This window comes from Molothrus ater, chromosome Z (assembly GCF_012460135.2).
Source record: "Molothrus ater isolate BHLD 08-10-18 breed brown headed cowbird chromosome Z, BPBGC_Mater_1.1, whole genome shotgun sequence".
NCBI lineage: Eukaryota > Metazoa > Chordata > Aves > Passeriformes > Icteridae > Molothrus > Molothrus ater.
Window position 1 is genome coordinate 16,358,708 of NC_050511.2, and position 16,830 is coordinate 16,375,537.

Here is a 16,830-nt window from a genome sequence, read left to right on the forward strand (position 1 = left end):
TTGTTGCAGCTCTGTCTTTTCAGTGCCAGAACCACTGCTAATGCTGAGTTCTTTACCCAGTTTTGTTTTCCCTGACTGCATGCACCACAGTTTGCCCTTTTCCTGCTTGGAGAAGCTCTGGCTGCTTTTTTCTAGGACTTCTGAGTTTGTCACTCAAATTCTCTTGCCATAGCTCACTGTAGTTTTTGAACTTCTGATTCTTGTTGAAAGGATAAAAAGTTTTAGATGGTGAAAGTGCTTTAGTGTGTGCAGAGAAGCATCTATGAGCATGAAGAGTTTTTTGGTCTTCATATCTACTCACCATTTCCTCTAATTGTAGGAAAAAGGCCACATGATCTAAGAGGTTCTTTCTACTCTTATTTTCCTATTAACCATCTTCATGTTTAGAAAACAAAACACAATGCAACACAATAAAAAGCAAATATATGAGAAGAGAGAAAAAAAAATAAACCAGAAAATACAAAACATGCTCTGACAACAGCTGGGAATTCAGCCCTTCACTATGAATTCTGATTTTCCTTTCTGCTACATCACACTTTGCTGATTACTAACCTAGTCATGGTGTAATTTCCCAGAAATAATTCCTGTTGCACTTTGATCTGCCACTCCTGCAGCTTGTGTGGTAAGGCCTTGCTGCTGAACTTCATATGACTTCCTAGTGCCATTGCTTTGTATACAGTGTTGGACAATGATTAGGGAGATGAATAATAACATCAGTAGCAATATTACATTATACTCATTTGTAAAGATGATCTGCAAGGACATATAAAGAGGTTTTGTAAAAATAAATATTTGACTCATGGCTGAAAAAGAGCCTTAATTACTACATTATACATTATACAGTTTATTTGGAAACAAGCATTTTCAAGTATTTTAGTACTGCTTTCTTGCATTCTTTCTTGATATATTCTGTTTCACTTTGTCTCATGTATCCTGTCTAATTACAGTAAAAAAAAAATTGTAGTTAGCAGGATGCTAGCCAGATACTCCCTTGCTGTCTTCACTTCTGATGTTTCAGAAAGATACACATGCATTTTCCCAGAGCAGTGTTGTGTAACTCCCTACTGTAATGGTTTATGTTAATTTTGAAAGGCAAGTAGGACTTCTGATTTCTTACGTAGATTAAGGTTGGTGTTAATTATTAAGTAAGGCAGAGAATACAAAAGAAATAGAAATTATGTTATTTCCTAGAGCCTTTGGGGCTGGCAAAAGTAGGGGGCTAAGCTTGGCATAAGTCAGTTAATAATTTTTTCTCAGGCATGTATTGATGACAGGTTAGACTAGTTAAGTCAAATAATGCAATGGGTTTAATAGCTCTGTTCACGTCTGAAAATCACCATCAGTAACAGTCAGTTCTAAGTGTGAATTCTGTGTATGGAGTGGCATTTTTTGGCCTGCAATATAGGTATGACATTGAGAATCACAGACTCTGCAAATCTACAAGGAATACAGAAAAATAAATTAATAAAATAAGTTCCAGTAAACTGTGAGGAGTGCAAGGCAAATGAAAGACAAAATTAAATTTCTTTATTTGGCATAGATTTAAATCTGGATTTAAAATGAGAAAAGTTCATCTTGTTTTGTCTCACATTTTCCTGTTTGTACCATGCAGCAATCCCAAGGTTAGTTTCAGGGGTAGCAATAGCAAAATTATCTTGTGAATATCAAGTTTTAGAAGTGATAGTTCCTTGGTATAAGTGCATGTCTGGATTGCAGTTAATGTTGAGGGCAGAGAAAATGGGAGGCAAATAATGCCCATGGAATGAGCAAAAGTATGCATGCTGAAAAGCAGAGAACAGCTTTTAGTAAACACTAGAGCAGGGATGATGTTTGTCTCTATGCCAGTAGCAGGGGTGGAACTTGGAGTGAGCTTGGATTCAGGCTTGGATTTGGGGTCAGCTAGTGCTCAAGCATGCCTCTGTTCTCCTTCTCACTCACTCTTCTTGTGAGTGAAACTGTGTGCTCTGGGCTCTCAGGAAAACCTGTGGCTGCAGAGCTGTGCCAGCACAACACAGAGATTCACAGTGAGTTTCATGACTAGATGGGAGTAGTTGCAGTGGGTATTTCCAAGATACAAGGCCATTCTCTGAACAGTAGCTGTCATCCTGCAAGGACTCTGAAATATGTTTGTCTTCTGGGAAACTTAGAAAAAAAAATACAAGTATTTATAAATGTACACAGTGCAATGTTCAGCTTGACAGTTAATGCTGGAAAGCTGTTCCAGTTTCAGATATTGCACACACAGTGTTGCCATCCATTTTAAAGCTGTTTCCTCTTTCCACAAAAAGTCCTAACCCTTCTCTCCCATCAGCCCAGTTAGCATTTTATATTCCTGTACCCAACTCAGTAGTACCTAGCAAGGTAACACCATGTCTTCCTCCTCCTTCTTCCTCCCACTATTGACCAGCTCCAGCCCTCTGTGTCACTGCAAGTATTTGCAGATTATGTTATCTGTTGGCACATGACCAGTGCAGTAGCTGCTTATGAGCTCTATTTGTTTGGTCCTGAGCTATGGCAGTTCTGGTTTCCACTGTGCTGAAAAGGCCCAGAAACACTCATTAAACAAACAAGAAAATCAGAGGCCTCCTCACAGCTACTGCAATTTTTTTGTTTGAGAGAGGTGTTTGTATGAAGCTAAGTTGCGTATTTAGAGATGCTAGAAGTACACTAAGTCCTGTTCCTGCTGCCTGCATGATCACCCTTTTCCAACAAGGTAATTGAGAAAGAGTTAGGCATTCTTAAAATATCCAGACACACAAGAAAGAGAATCTGAAACCAAACCCCAGCTGAACTAATAAAATAATTTTTTTTTGTGTTTGATGAATGTGAAATAAACTTAAAAAGAAACTGCAGTTTAGCAGTATTTTCTCTGAGCAAACTAGAGAAAAACTCTTTCATGTGCATCTAAAACTCCTTTTTGTCATATCCATTTTATTAAAACTAACATCACAGCAGTAAAATCAGATGATCCCTAGGAAGTTAATGATATATATAGAAATTGCTTTAGAAAACAAAAATTTCACAATTTTTTTATAGCACAAGGTATAAAGGTATAGGTTAGATACCTATAAAATTTTAGAGAATAGCAATTTTGCTCTAAACAACCTACTGATGGACTAAAAAAAGATGATTTCTAGTTGAATTCAATATTCTGTATTGGGGCTCCATTGCTTGTCTTCCTACAATCTCCAAAATGCATTACTTACTACCATGGATTGTTCTGTTTGAAAATAAAGTCATGTTGCTGCTGGAGCAAATACCCATAATCCCTGCTTTTCAATAATCTGCTTTATTTTTAATAACCCTTGAGATCATCATTTAGAGACTTTTGATAAAAGAGAGGTGTTCTTAAGCAGTATTCCAAGAAGGTGAACTAAATAGTTTTGTGAAGGCTTTCAGATAAAAATTAAGAGTCTTGAGGGGCAGATGTTGGGGGGAAATCTTATGGCAGATGAACAAATGAGTCAGAGAACATAAATCACTTTGTGTTGCAGGCAAAATTATCATAAGTATTAATTTTCTTGTTCAGGATTACAGACTTTATGCAGCAGATTGTTACCACCTGCAGTATTTTCTTTCTGACTCAGTGTTATCAAGGTGTGGTAGTGCTCAAGCTCAGACATAAGTGTTTTATTGTTGCCGAGTAGATCCTGTAGAAAATGCTTTTTATCAGTTAAAAGAATAACCCAAAAGGAATCAGTTAACCATTAACTCATAGAACAATAAGTAATATGCATCTTGATCCCCAACATATATATTTGTACATTTTTATGTGTCTATATATATTAGAACCTTCACTGTATTTCTTCTGAGCTAGGACATAATGTCACATTAAAAATGCTACATGTGTTGGAGGCAGATGAAGCCCCAAAGGCTCTCCCATTCTTCTTCTCCACCAAAGCTGTCCTTGGTGAATCCAGTGCAGTGTATTGACATGCAAGTAAAGCTTCTGAACAGTTCTGGAGAAGTCTCCTACACCTGAATGCCTTGGGCGCTCATGAGAGCTTCTCTACCTGTTACCTATAGTGTGCCATGCAATGCTGCTGCTAAACTTTTTCAGTATCATTATGGACATAATCAAGTTCCTTTTCCTTTAGGTTGTTGGTTGGTTCACCCTGGAGTGGCTATCCTGCAAACAGAACTGGAGATATATATGCATGTCCTGTTGGTGTCTCCAAAACCACATGCAAAAAATTGAATTTACAAGGTATGTTCTTACTAACAGTGTCTTGCTACACTTGTTAAGTTTTTCCCTGTGTTTGTATGAGGCCAGTCTACCTTATTAAAACTTTTCTTAACTAGCAGTCTGCATAATCTCAGATTCTGTGAAGGCGTGTGTGTGCTGCAAGGCCTCAGTGCTGATGAGACATGTGTCTGTCTCAGCAAAAATTGGTGCCTGCCACTGGACCCAGGCCAGGTAGTGCCAGCTGCTGGAGGCACTGGGGTCTCAGTGTCACCCCCTGGGGCACCTGGAGTCCTTACCAAGGGGCAGGAGCACTGTGGGTCCCAGAGCCAGTGGCTGGTGGGCACAGGGCTCCATGCTGGTAAGTGCCTGTCCCTGTCCTCCCTAAACCAGGTAGGGGTGTGTGTCTGTGCTTGTAAAGTAGCTATAAAATGGAGTTCAGGTTGGGATACAGTGAAAATATGAGGCAGCAGGGTGTGCTGAGATGCCTCCTTTGTGTTTATTTGTGGTGCAGATAATTTCTGCCCTCCGCTGGCCCTTCCAGTTTTTTGTCTAAAGCCTGATACTGGATCAGAGGAGTCTGGTGTCCTGAGGAATGTAACAGTAGCTACTCAGCTGCAGCTATTCAGCCAGCCAAAACCATGCAATAGGTAGATTTTTTTCTTCCTCTCTTTTGCCTTCAGCTCTCTTGAGGGCAGATACTCTAAATGGCCATACTTAATTGATGTCTATATTTGATAGTTAGCAAATTTTTTTTTCCCCAAAGATTGGCTTTTGTTTCTTTTATCTCAGAATTGCATGCAGACATTTGGAAAAGGCACCTTAGATTATGAAAAATCAAGTTTTTGAAATTAATTCTAACTTAGTAAATTGATTCTACACCTTATCTATTATTCTGTCATTACTTAATTTAATTTTATTTCAGCTTTAATAAATATTCCAAATGTGACTGAAATTAAAAAGGACATGAACCTTGGCTTGACTCTGATACAGAACTCAAAAAATGGAGGATTTCTGGTATGTATCAAGATCATATGGAGTACACACAGAAACTTCTAAAGAGAATCAAGAAACCAGAATTATCCACATATTTTCATAAGTGCAGGCTAAATGTATTTTATTATGCAGCATGGATTAGTACATCCCACTGCACTTACCTAGGGTCCAAAATCAATTGTAGAATGTATCATTAATGCAGGAAAAATTGTGAAGTCTCTCCTTTGTTGTTTATCTAAACATCCTAATTAATGTCTCAGTGATTCAAGTCAGACAATATAGGCAAGAATATTTCCACCATTAAATTATTTAAGGTAGTCTTGCATAGTTCTGATTGTGCTTTCAATGGGCTTTATATAATCTCTCCTCTATCATTCACACTTGCACAGGCACTGTTCTCCTGAGATATCAGTATTTCTAGTCCCTTTTATTTGGTTAGTGAGCTTGGAAGAGGATGCATTTTCTCTGGGTATATTTCACAAACCACTGTCCTTGGAGCCTGCAAAATTCTTACCTGAAAGGAAGTGCATACCTGTTTAATATGGTTTTTTATGATCCTAATCATAATCATGAAAACTCTTGGTGTGTAGGTGTATTTCAGTTTGATGTAGCCATGTGCAGTACGTAAGTAAAACAATAAAATACAGAGAGAAGAGCTCTAGGCTGTCCTTAAGCTTTGTATTTTTTTGTTGCATCTTCCTAGTAATCACAAAAGTATTCAAGTATTTATTATATTCATTAACATGTAGTTACATGAAGTACTTAGAAGTATGTCTAATTCCAACCTTTCCAGCAGTCCTCATGGAATTAGTAAAGTTATTCATAACTTCAAAATATAGTAACAGTAATTTTCTTGACTTGTGGCTTGAGAAGGCTTTGATTAAAAGATTTTATTCTCTCTCTTGAATAACACTTTCAATTACTTTTAATTGAATACCCACTTTTAGTCAGTATGAATAACTAGAATGTTTTAAAATATCTCATGCAGGGAAATTTGAATTTTCTAATAATATTTGAACTTCTCTGTTAAAAAGTATTTCCTGATCCACATGTTATTGATTGATTCTCCTTAAATTTAAAAAAGAAAAAAAAAAACCACAAAAAGCCAGGTTGAATTCTAAGACATAAACAGTCAGGTTTTCATCAACAGGAGTTCTTTTTTGACATAAGGAGAGTGAGGTTCTGGAGACAGGTGCTTATCTGTGACTCAGCCTCAACAAATACCAAAAGCCCCATGGTTTAGTTGTGGCAGGTATTGAACCCTATGCGTGGACAGCCTGCTCCTATTTGCAAGCTGCTTCCAGACAGGACTTTGCTCCAAGACTCTGTCTGTGGCAGCTGGCCTCTGTGATGGGCTCTGCAGGTTATTTCAGGCTTTCCTCCTCCCAGCTCACTGTTCCTGTTCCTCCTGAGGCCTCTCCCAGCTTCCCTCTGCCTGTCCCAGTCTGTGCTGCGTGCTCAGTCCCTGTGCTCTTTGGCTTGGGAGTGTTACCCAGGCTGGCATGTCTGTGCTGCAGCTCCCAGTCCTGCCGGGATGCTGTTTGATGCCAGGGGATTGCTTCCCACAGGTATTCCAAGTGCAGGGCAGTAATTTCCCACACGCTCATTACATTTTTCTGAGGCATGCTTAGTCCTGTTGGAGAGGTGCTGAAGAATTTCACTGATGGTTAACAAGGTTTTTCTGGATTTCCCATCTAAATTTTTATCAGTTTGTTTACTGGGCAGTGCTGTGCCTTTAGTTGAAAGAAGCAGCTCTCATCTCCCTGCAGGTAAAATCTCCCTTCTCTATTTTACAGCCCAAACCACCCTTCTCCTTTGCCTTGCTAAACAAATACAGAGTTTTTTGGCTGAAATGTTCTTTCTAAAATACGTCTCTCTCAAACATCAACGACCTGGTCTCTGCTGTATTCCATGTGAGTCTTTCCCAGGCACTCTACAGTGTATTTGGTATTTCCGCAACTCAACAGGTTCTCATCACACATCTCTAAACCATATTTGCTTTGTATGCTGGCTGCATGCTTGCAGACACCCTGCAGTCATCCATCTCCCCCTTCCAGTTTATGCCCTCATCTCTTAATGTTAGTCCTGAAGGAAAACTCCCCACCCCTTTATAACTTTCTGCCTTTCAAGTTCATCTGTTCTTGATATGTGATCTCCGGTTCAGTAATGATGCATCTTAAATTTCTGACTTAAGCAGTGCTAGAACATTAATTTCCCCCATCTTTGTTCCTCTGAAGATCAACAAAGATTATTAGAACATTTTTGCTTTTTCCTCCAAGGTTAACATCACAGTTTTCAACTACCACCAATACAGAAAAAAAAGTTAGAATAAGACCGATCTAAAAAGAACTTTAAATTAATTTTAAAGGCCAGTAACCCTCCTCCAGCTCCATATAGATGATTTATTTTGTACCTTTCACCTTGCTAAAAATCCGTCTTTTCAGTAAGAACTAACCATGCTTCGTGTAGCAGCTAAAAAAAGTACTTATCTCAAGATCAGATAATGTGGATATACTTCCTTTCTCCTCCGCAAAATCCACCATCTGGTCAAATATCTTAGGATAGTTTGATGTTGTCTCTCACTGGGAAACCAAGTGGGTGATTTAGCTCATTTTCGACTTTTGAACTTAATTACTTTTTTCTACCCTCTACTATTCTTGAGAAAAGTCCCTCTTTTCCTAAATAAAGGTGGGTGCAGCCAGAGTGTATATATAAGGAAACTACAATTTCTCACAGTACAGTTGGAGAGAGGTTATGTAGAGGTTATATTTATTTCCTCGAGTTTATAATGTTTTCTTTTAAGAAGGAAATACACCCACCGACTTGCCACCTCAACGCACACACACACACAACTCCCCCTGTATTCTCACGGCAAGATACTGCCTTAATATATGGTTGATATCAGTACATATAAAGTTGTTGGAAGATGTAAATGACAGCAGGATGATGAAAATACTGCTGTTTACAGAGGTTGTTTCCAGCAGCGAAGCAGGGCCATTTTCCCCCAAAGCCAACGAAACCCCGGGGGGGATGCGCGGCCAGGGGCTGGTGCAGCCCAGTGAGACAGCGCTCACCCCGCTGTAGATGCCAGGGGAATTCCCGTTGGGACGAGCCTTTCGGAGGGCTCCCAGCTGTCGGTCCCCCGCTCGGCTCCCGGCTCCCGGCTCGGGTCCCCGCCCGCCCCTCTCAGATCCCGGTTCCCGGCTCGGGTCCCGGTTCCCGGCTTGGGTCCCGGTTCCCCGCCGGCCCCTCACGGCGCTGCCGCGCGTCCCCCGGGCCCGCCTGCGCGGGGCGCTGCCGCCACCTGGCGGCCGGCGCTGGCGCTGCAGCGCAGGGTGCGCGGGATGGGCGAGGGCCGCGGCGGCGGGAATTCCTTCCACTCCCTGAGGAACTCCGCGGGAGGGGCGGTGCTGGCCGGCCTCATGACCCCAGAGAGCTTCGCTGTCATCCTGCTTGGGGTGGTTCTGTGTGTAGATGTGGTGAGACAAGTATTTGTTATTTTTATCGTTTCTTTTTGTTGTTATTTTTTAAAGACTTGTGGTCCCTTGTGGGCGCAGCAGTGTGGAAGACAATACTATGCAACAGGAGTTTGTTCTGAAATCAGTCCAAGTTTTGAGATCTTAAGAAGCTTTTCTCCAGCTGTCCAAAGTAAGGCAATGTGTACAAAACACATTCAATTAAAAAAAAAACAAAACAACAAAACATATCAAAGAAAATCAAGAGATACTATGTGGGGGACTGTTAATTTTGATTTCTTAAAAAAAAATAAAATAGTATGTCCCAAAACCAAAGTCTTGAGATTTATATGTAAAGCCTGACAAATTGTGATCCGATGCTGATGTAAATATGGTCTTAATTCTCTGTATTCAGAGGCATGGCACCAGCGCAGGCTTAAAACCTGCATATGCTCTTACTGAGTTCTCATTCTGGCAAAGCCTCCTGAGCTGAAGTGTTGCCTGTGTGAGACCTAAATATGCACCTCTGTATTTAGCTGAGGTGTATATTGAGACTGCAAATGCATTTAATGTCCACTTCTTATTTTTGTTTTAGAGTGTTCCTCTGTTATAGATGTTGTGGTGGTTTGTGATGAGTCAAACAGCATTTATCCCTGGGATGCAGTGCGGGCATTTTTGAAAAAATTTGTACAAGGCTTAGACATAGGCCTTAACAAGACCCAGGTAAGTCAAAGACATATTTGAGAAAGACCAAAGAAACCCAAACAAAATCTAAACCAACCAATTTTAAAGGAAACCAAGCATGATTTTGTGTAACTACAGTACCTCAAAGCCACATATTACACAGTTATCCTACTCAGTGTTGGGAATTTTATCTCGTGGTTATCATATTTCAAAAGGGATTAGTAATTTGATCCAAAATATAAATTAACTGAAATAGAAGTCTATGTAATAGAAGTCTATCTAGGGGAGTCAGATCTCTTTCACACATTAGACATAAAAGTAGTTGAAAATAGCCTTTGGGGATGTGATAAAAGTAGAACAGATTTTAATGGACTTTTCATACAACCCTTACTTTCCAACTGCTGCATCTTTAAAACAGGAACTTTTCCTCCTTCTTTACTCACTGATCTTTGAGGGGTTTTTTTCCTTTTGATTTGATGATGGTAAGGAAAATTTTATTGCCTTTTTTTTTTTTTGTTTTAAACATCTTCTGTCTTTACAGTTGTCCATTTTCCCTAAACAGTTCTGAGAACAAAGAGACTGGGGCACTGGAAATCTCTCTCCCAAAGGCTGCCTTCTTCCTTGGGCTACTTTGGAAGTGAGGTGCTTAAAAGCTAGGCTTCCTGCTCAGTTCTATCTGAACCTCACCTTTAGCATCTTCTCTTTTTTGCCTTTGTTTTAAATGCACATCTTATCTTACATTTTTAGCTTCACCTATATTAAAAACAAGTAGGGTTTGCAGTGCTGTGAAGGAACTAACCTTTAGGACTTCCTTAGAAGAGATCAGACTGAGGTGCTGTCAGCTTGTAGAACTATTGCTATCTTCTCTTTTTTCCCAGAGCTCCTAGTATTATTGCTATCCATCAGCCCTTCCAGAAGTAACCAAGCAAACATTTAATGTCTATTATTTCAGATCACTTGCAATAACATACTGTAGTCCATAACAAATGATACAAAGTGCAAGAGCATTTTAGCTTTCTTTGCTTTTCAAACATGTTAATATTAATTGGTTTTATATGTGTTGAAAGAGAACTGTGCATTTGCAGACCTTTTACACCAACCTGACACATAAGTAAGCATCATGACTCTATGTAACTAATTGAAAAGCATCATAATCTAACACCATTTGTCTTTATTGCATAGGTGGGTTTAATTCAGTACGCTAATGATCCCCGAGTAGTCTTCAACTTGAATACATATCAAACCAAGGATGAGGTTGTTAAAGCAATGGAGAAAACATCTCAGAAGGGAGGAGATCTCACTAATACTTTCAAAGCCATTGACAATGCAAGGTGAGATGCGTTGATGATCTACTGTGCAACTGTTGTAACTTACCTTACATGGCAGTGAGAACATCTTGAGCTTCATTCCCGCTGGAAGTCCATGTGCCCAGGGCCTCTGGAGTAGGTTCCCGGCACTAGGCAGAATCCATCAGGTACATTTACATTGTCCCATGCAGACTGGCACAGGAATATGTAAACTAGAATTGCTGAAAAGCATATTGTTAACCATTGGGTTGAAGTCTACTCTAAAGGAATTCTGGCACCCAACAGAGTTGCTTTTTATGTCACAGATCTCTAAACACGACAGTGCGTCAAACAGAGAGGACAAGGTTTTAGGAAAGATGCAAAACCACTGAAAGAAGCAAAGTTTATCCAGGGATTCAGTGGGCCCAGTAACATTTATGTTTGCAGATCAGGCTTTGGTTGGTTGCAGAGAAAATAAAAACCTCTTGTCTGTTGTCAGTTTATCACTGCAGCAGCATGAGTGTGAAAAAATAGGGAAAATTTAAACCAATGTTTTATGACTCTTAACACATATATAAACCAGGTCCATCTCAACAAGAAGATGCTGTTTTGAAGTTTTATCAAGTACAGAACTCTAGGCCAAAATACATGCTGAATCAAATGAACTTGAGAATTTGGTTTAGGAACAGGCTCAGCTATCAATGGAATCAATATTTGCAGTAGTATTGAGAAGCCTATTATTAATTCTGTTCCATTTTTGTATGAGCTTGATGATGCCAAATCCTAGTGTCATAAAACTTTAATAGTTCTGATACAACCCCCTTTTCATTTAGAAATATTTGTACAAAAAAAAAATGTTTTTCCTGGAATTTACATTTTTATTAGAAACACCATCCAGTCCTTCCAGCCCTACATATTTTTTTTCCTCCTTCTTTAGTTATATTTCTTATGCACTACAGAAGCAACTTGCTCTAATTCAGTGATGGGCATATCCATCACAGTGTGTGTGCTGGGTTCCATCCATGATGGATTGATGTGTGATAAACCCAATGTTTTATAACAGACAGTATGCCTTCTCAGCTGAGTCGGGAGGACGCCCAACAGCCACAAAAGTCATGGTTGTTGTGACAGACGGCGAATCACATGATGGCTCCAACCTGAAAACAGTGATAGGTAAATGCAATGAAGACAATATAACCAGATTTGGCATTGCTGTAAGTAATACTGCAATTATACATTACTGCATGTTTGAAAGATTGTTTTGTTATGTATGTATCAAAGTACATGTTCTATACAAAAGTGGTATGTAATGCACACATCGTTACACTGGTGAGACTGGAGCAAAGCCAAATTAATCCTCTGAGCTGAGGGAAATACTGGTCTTTTCACTGGCTGAAAAACCAGGACTAGAATTGCCTGAGCAACTTCAGTGGTTTTCTCCCTTGCCAGGCCTTATGTTCCTTTCCTGTATGAATGGTCCCTTGCATAGGAATGAACTCTAATAAGCAATTCAGTAATATGAACAAAGGTAACTTTTATTAAACTATGTAGAATATTTGCTAAAATAATACAGGAAGCAATGGAGTAGCACCATGATCTCTCTCTCTCTCTTCTTATTTTGCTGTTTGTTTGTTTGTTTCTTTACACAAGGTTTTGGGATACTTAATAAGGCATGAACTGGATACTAAAAACTTAATTAAAGAAATCAAGGGAATTGCAAGTCACCCAACAGAGAAGTATTTCTTCAATGTGTCATCTGAGGCTGCTCTACTGGAAGAAGCAGGAACACTTGGAGAACGCATTTTTAGTATAGAAGGTAAAATACTCAATGCGTTTGAAAAAATTAGATCAGATTCTCCCAGCTGAGGAGCTTAGGATTTTGTTTCGCTTCAGTTTGGTGCAGTTTTGTGAAAATAAGGGGTAGCAGGAGCTGCAGGCTTCTCCCTGCTCCGCTCTGCTCAGGTAGGCTCTGGTTTTCACAGGTGTTCCCCCAGCTACTCCACCCCTAATTAGCCTGAGGTTTAAGTTAATTTCTGCAGTTTGGGGAAAGCATTCCCCAGCTAAAGAAAATGTCTAAATGTCACGGGCTTCAGGTATGGGGGTTTTTCCATTTGCAACCAAATGTATTTGTTACAACCAGAAGAATAAAGGTATCTTTATGCTTGTGAGCTTCACCTGTGTGAAACCTAAGCTATTTTTAAATTAAAACAAAACCAAAAACAAACTAAAACAAAAAACACCACCAAAAAACCCCCAAAACCAAACAAAAAACCCAACAAAAAAAAAAACCAGACCCACAAGCCAAACAAAACAAACCAGAAGACTGGGTTACTGATTACAGAACTGAAAATGCAATTTGTGTGTTGCCCTCCCTAACACCACCCACACTCCTGTGTATTGCTCAGAGGAAGGTGTTGCAGAGGTGGCACAGAGATACTTTGGCTTTGTCCCGAAAGCCAGCTTTTAAATTTAAATTAAATTGGGACCTTGCCTTGGGGATGTGTAGCCTGCTCACAGCTCCCTCAGAAGCTTATGTCTGCCACTTTCCTGTGCTCAGGAAGAAATATTCCCTTCTCTTTCTCCTTCATTTAATCTTTGCTAGGCCCATACAGCTACTCAAAGCAGGGGAATAGGTCTTTTTACTGAGTACTCCCACTGAATTCCTATCCATCTAGCTTAGGAAATGGATCTCACAGTATTTTTCAAGACAATTACAACAGTTTTTAGGAGTTCTATATGAAAATAAAAATTTCTGTTTGGAAGTTATGAATATACAGTCATTAAAGTTGTTAATTTCAGGGTAGTAATACTTCCTAGGAAACACAAAAAGAGACCAGCCACAATAGCAAGACTGTGCAAACTGATTCAAGCCATCTTGACCATCCTCTTCTGCTCTTTTTTTGGAAGAGACTTATAGCGTGGCTCTTGGCTCCATCTTATAATTTGCCTCAATTGAATCCTCCAAATTTTCTACATTTTACCAGCTCTGATTTCCATTGCTTGTAAATGCTTTGGCCAAATTTGTGGATATACACAGTCCCTCTATAGCTAACTCAGAGGCAACAAGACTGGATTTTGTATGGTTACATAGAGATAACCATATATGCATATCTGTTTTACCAGGTACTGATCAAGGTGATACCTTTCAAATGGAAATGTCACAGGTGGGCTTCAGTGCATATTACTCACAAAAAAAGGTATGTGAGTTTAATTATTTAGTGATACTAATAGATAAACATATGTACACATGAGTGTAAGAAAAGAGAAATAAAAACACAATGTCCAATTTTAAGAACTTTTTACAAGCAGAATATCAAATTATCCTTTTAATTTTTTTACACATTATATTAATAAGTATAATTGTATTATAGTTTTTTTCATGTACTAATTTTGAGATGTGTTAATACAATGCTTTCAGTGATTTCTGAGTTCGTGTAGCTGGAAAAATTTAATTCCTCCTTGTTTGTAACTAGCTATACTGTAAAGCTGGTAGACAGCTACCAAAATATAAATAAATCAAATCTGGAAAGAATTTCTCTATAAATTATAAAATTAATTATATTTGTTTAAGGCATATTTCACTTAAAAATTAGAACCAAAAATCAGATATATTTTAGTGCTAATCAACTTTAAGATTAACAAGTAAGTTCTCCTTGCAAAATCCAAATGTGGTTCAATCAGCTTTCAACTGAAAGTACAAGAAGGTTGTTTCTTTCTCATAACTCTTAAAGATGAATGAAATAATATTTTATAAGTCCCTTTTATTTTCAAATTGAAGTTTTAAATTATGAAGCAGTTGATGCTAAGAAATGGAAAAATAATGAGAAACATATGGGCATTTTTTGAGGAAAATTACACATTCAATTTTATTGCAGTTTTCTGTAACAGTATGTCAGTTTAGTGAAGAATTTTAATAACTTGAATAAACTAAACTATATTTGTTTTTTCTTTACAAGTATAAGATTCAGTGTTTCTGTATGAAGTATTCTGTATAATGAGCCATGCTAATTTGGATTTTAGTTTTAACTCTTTTCTCAAGAACATCTCCTTTTGTAAAGAATTAAACTATTTATTCGCATCAGCTTTTTTGTGCTCTCATTGGCACTTTTGTTTTGAGAAAAGAGGCTTTAGCTTTTTTGTACAGCTGCATTTGTGTGATCTTCAGCCTTCTGTGGATCATGGGTGTATAAAAACATGGACTTAGCAAGCCCAACCCCAGCGTGGACAGACATAGGAAATTACCACAGTGTTTAAATAAACCCATTTTATCATGAGTTGCAGTGCCACAGGAGCTAAAGCAGTCACTTATCCTCTTGCAGTCGAAGGGTGATAATCCCTTTCAATGGGGCAGTAAAGTCCTGCACCTAAGGAGCAACGATGAGCAGCTCCAGTCAGCTGCCTGCAGGCTTTAGTCTGCATCACTGCCTTAAACCCAGTGATGTGAAATTGTGCGTGCGACCTTCAGCTTTGCTCACACTTCTCCTAAATCAGGTAGTTCTAAAATGTAGAGTTTTATTTTTTAAAGGATGTTCTGCTGCTGGGTGCAGTTGGGGCCTATGACTGGAGTGGAACAGTAGTTCAGGAGTCTTCAGACAGAGCCACCACCTTTCCAAGCCATGTGTTTGAGAAGATTCTACAGGACAGAAATCATAGCTCATATCTAGGTAAGAGGCTGAAATGCAAATCTGGAAATGTATGAAACCTTGATTGAGATATTAAAGAAGTTGGAAAGTTCTCTCCTAGCTGGATTGGTGTTAAATTATTTGAGAATGTGAAAAGAATTTTTGGTCAAAAAGATTATTTTTTACTAGTCAATAGTTCATTGAATAAAAACTTGAATTTTTTTTTAAATCCTGCTAGTATCAAAGTGGTAAGCTGAAAAAAAAAAAATCAGTCTTTGTCACTGCTGTGGTTTGACCCCAGCTGGCAGCTAAGCAGCCCCTCAGTCAGTCCCTGAAAGGGAGTGAGAATACAGGAGAGTTCAAGTGAGTGAACTCCTGGGCTGAGATATAGACAAAGTAAAAGTCAAGCATGCAAGCAAAGCAAATCAAGGGATTTATTCATCCCTTTCCATGCACAGACAGGTGTTTTCAAGCATCCCCAGGACAGCAGGGCTCCACACACGACTGTGACTTGGGAAAACAAATGCCATCATTCTGAACATCCCCTACTTTCTCCTTCCTCCTTTCTCCTGCACCTTTATACACTGAGCATGCCACCATATGGAATGGGATAGTCATTTGTGTCACTGGTGGGCAGCTGCCCTGGCTGTGTCCCCTCCCGACTCCCTGTGACCCCTCCCAGGCTCCTCGCTGGTGGAACATAGTGAGGAGCAGAAAAGGCCTTGACCCTGGGTGAGCACTGCTCAGTAGTAACTAAAACATCCCTGTGTTATCAACACTGTTTCCAGCATAAATCCAAATCACAGCTCCACACCAGCTGCTGTGAAGAAAATTAACTGTATTCCAGCCAAAACCAGCACAGTCACAGAGACATAATAAATCATGGGATTTGAAAAGGCTGCTTAGTGAATCATACTGATCATTATGAGTTGCTTCTGCTACATCATTTGAGTGTCCTTCCTCATGTCGATGTGGATGAGAAGCTGATTGCCTTTCTGTTGTTTCATATGTGCTTGCTGTTTTCTTAGCCTTTTCCAGTTCAGTTTATAGATTTTGAATATTACTACCACTTAATAGAGATGCTACTTATAATCTCCATATGTATTTTTGACATGCTTTTGTGACCCAATAAAGCCAGTCTGTATTCTCAGTTCATTGAACTGCTTTCTGTAAACCTTCAACATGCCTGCTCTGCTGTTTCATCCTTGAAAAATGCTACTACTACTACTACCATTAAGCATCTATGACTTTCTCATTCTTAAAGGTATTTAACAATATGCTCTCTTTGCAACTAACATACTCTTTTTTCCCCCTATGGCTCAGCAGTACTTGCATCCAACAAAATTAATAAATCTAAACCCAAGCAAATGAGCAGTAGCTCCTTTGTGTGTATGATCTCTTCAGACTTTCTCTTACTTAATTTTCTTAATAATTTTCAAAAGCTCAGATAATTTCCTTTCTCTACAAGTCAGTTTCAGTGTATTTACTTTTATCTTTCTGGAGCGAACAATGTTGTTGCCTTTTCTGTCCCTTTATTTCCCTTCCACTTTCTGTCCTCCAGTAGGAGCTCTCCATACCAGCTCTCTCTCACCAGTTTGGGAGAG

General features: G+C 39.0%; 1 protein-coding gene across 1 annotated transcript in view; it reads left to right on the forward strand.

Moving 5' to 3' along the window:
- Positions 1-16,830, forward strand: part of ITGA2 (integrin subunit alpha 2) — a 67,598-nt gene that overhangs the window by 22,709 nt on the left and 28,059 nt on the right. Inside the window, exons 3-11 of the mRNA XM_036403732.1 lie at positions 4,098-4,207; positions 5,109-5,200; positions 8,713-8,827; positions 9,230-9,357; positions 10,501-10,649; positions 11,668-11,818; positions 12,255-12,420; positions 13,728-13,801; positions 15,130-15,268. Coding sequence (XP_036259625.1) covers positions 4,098-4,207; positions 5,109-5,200; positions 8,713-8,827; positions 9,230-9,357; positions 10,501-10,649; positions 11,668-11,818; positions 12,255-12,420; positions 13,728-13,801; positions 15,130-15,268 — 1,124 coding nt within the window. The remainder of the gene's footprint in view (positions 1-4,097; positions 4,208-5,108; positions 5,201-8,712; positions 8,828-9,229; positions 9,358-10,500; positions 10,650-11,667; positions 11,819-12,254; positions 12,421-13,727; positions 13,802-15,129; positions 15,269-16,830) is intronic.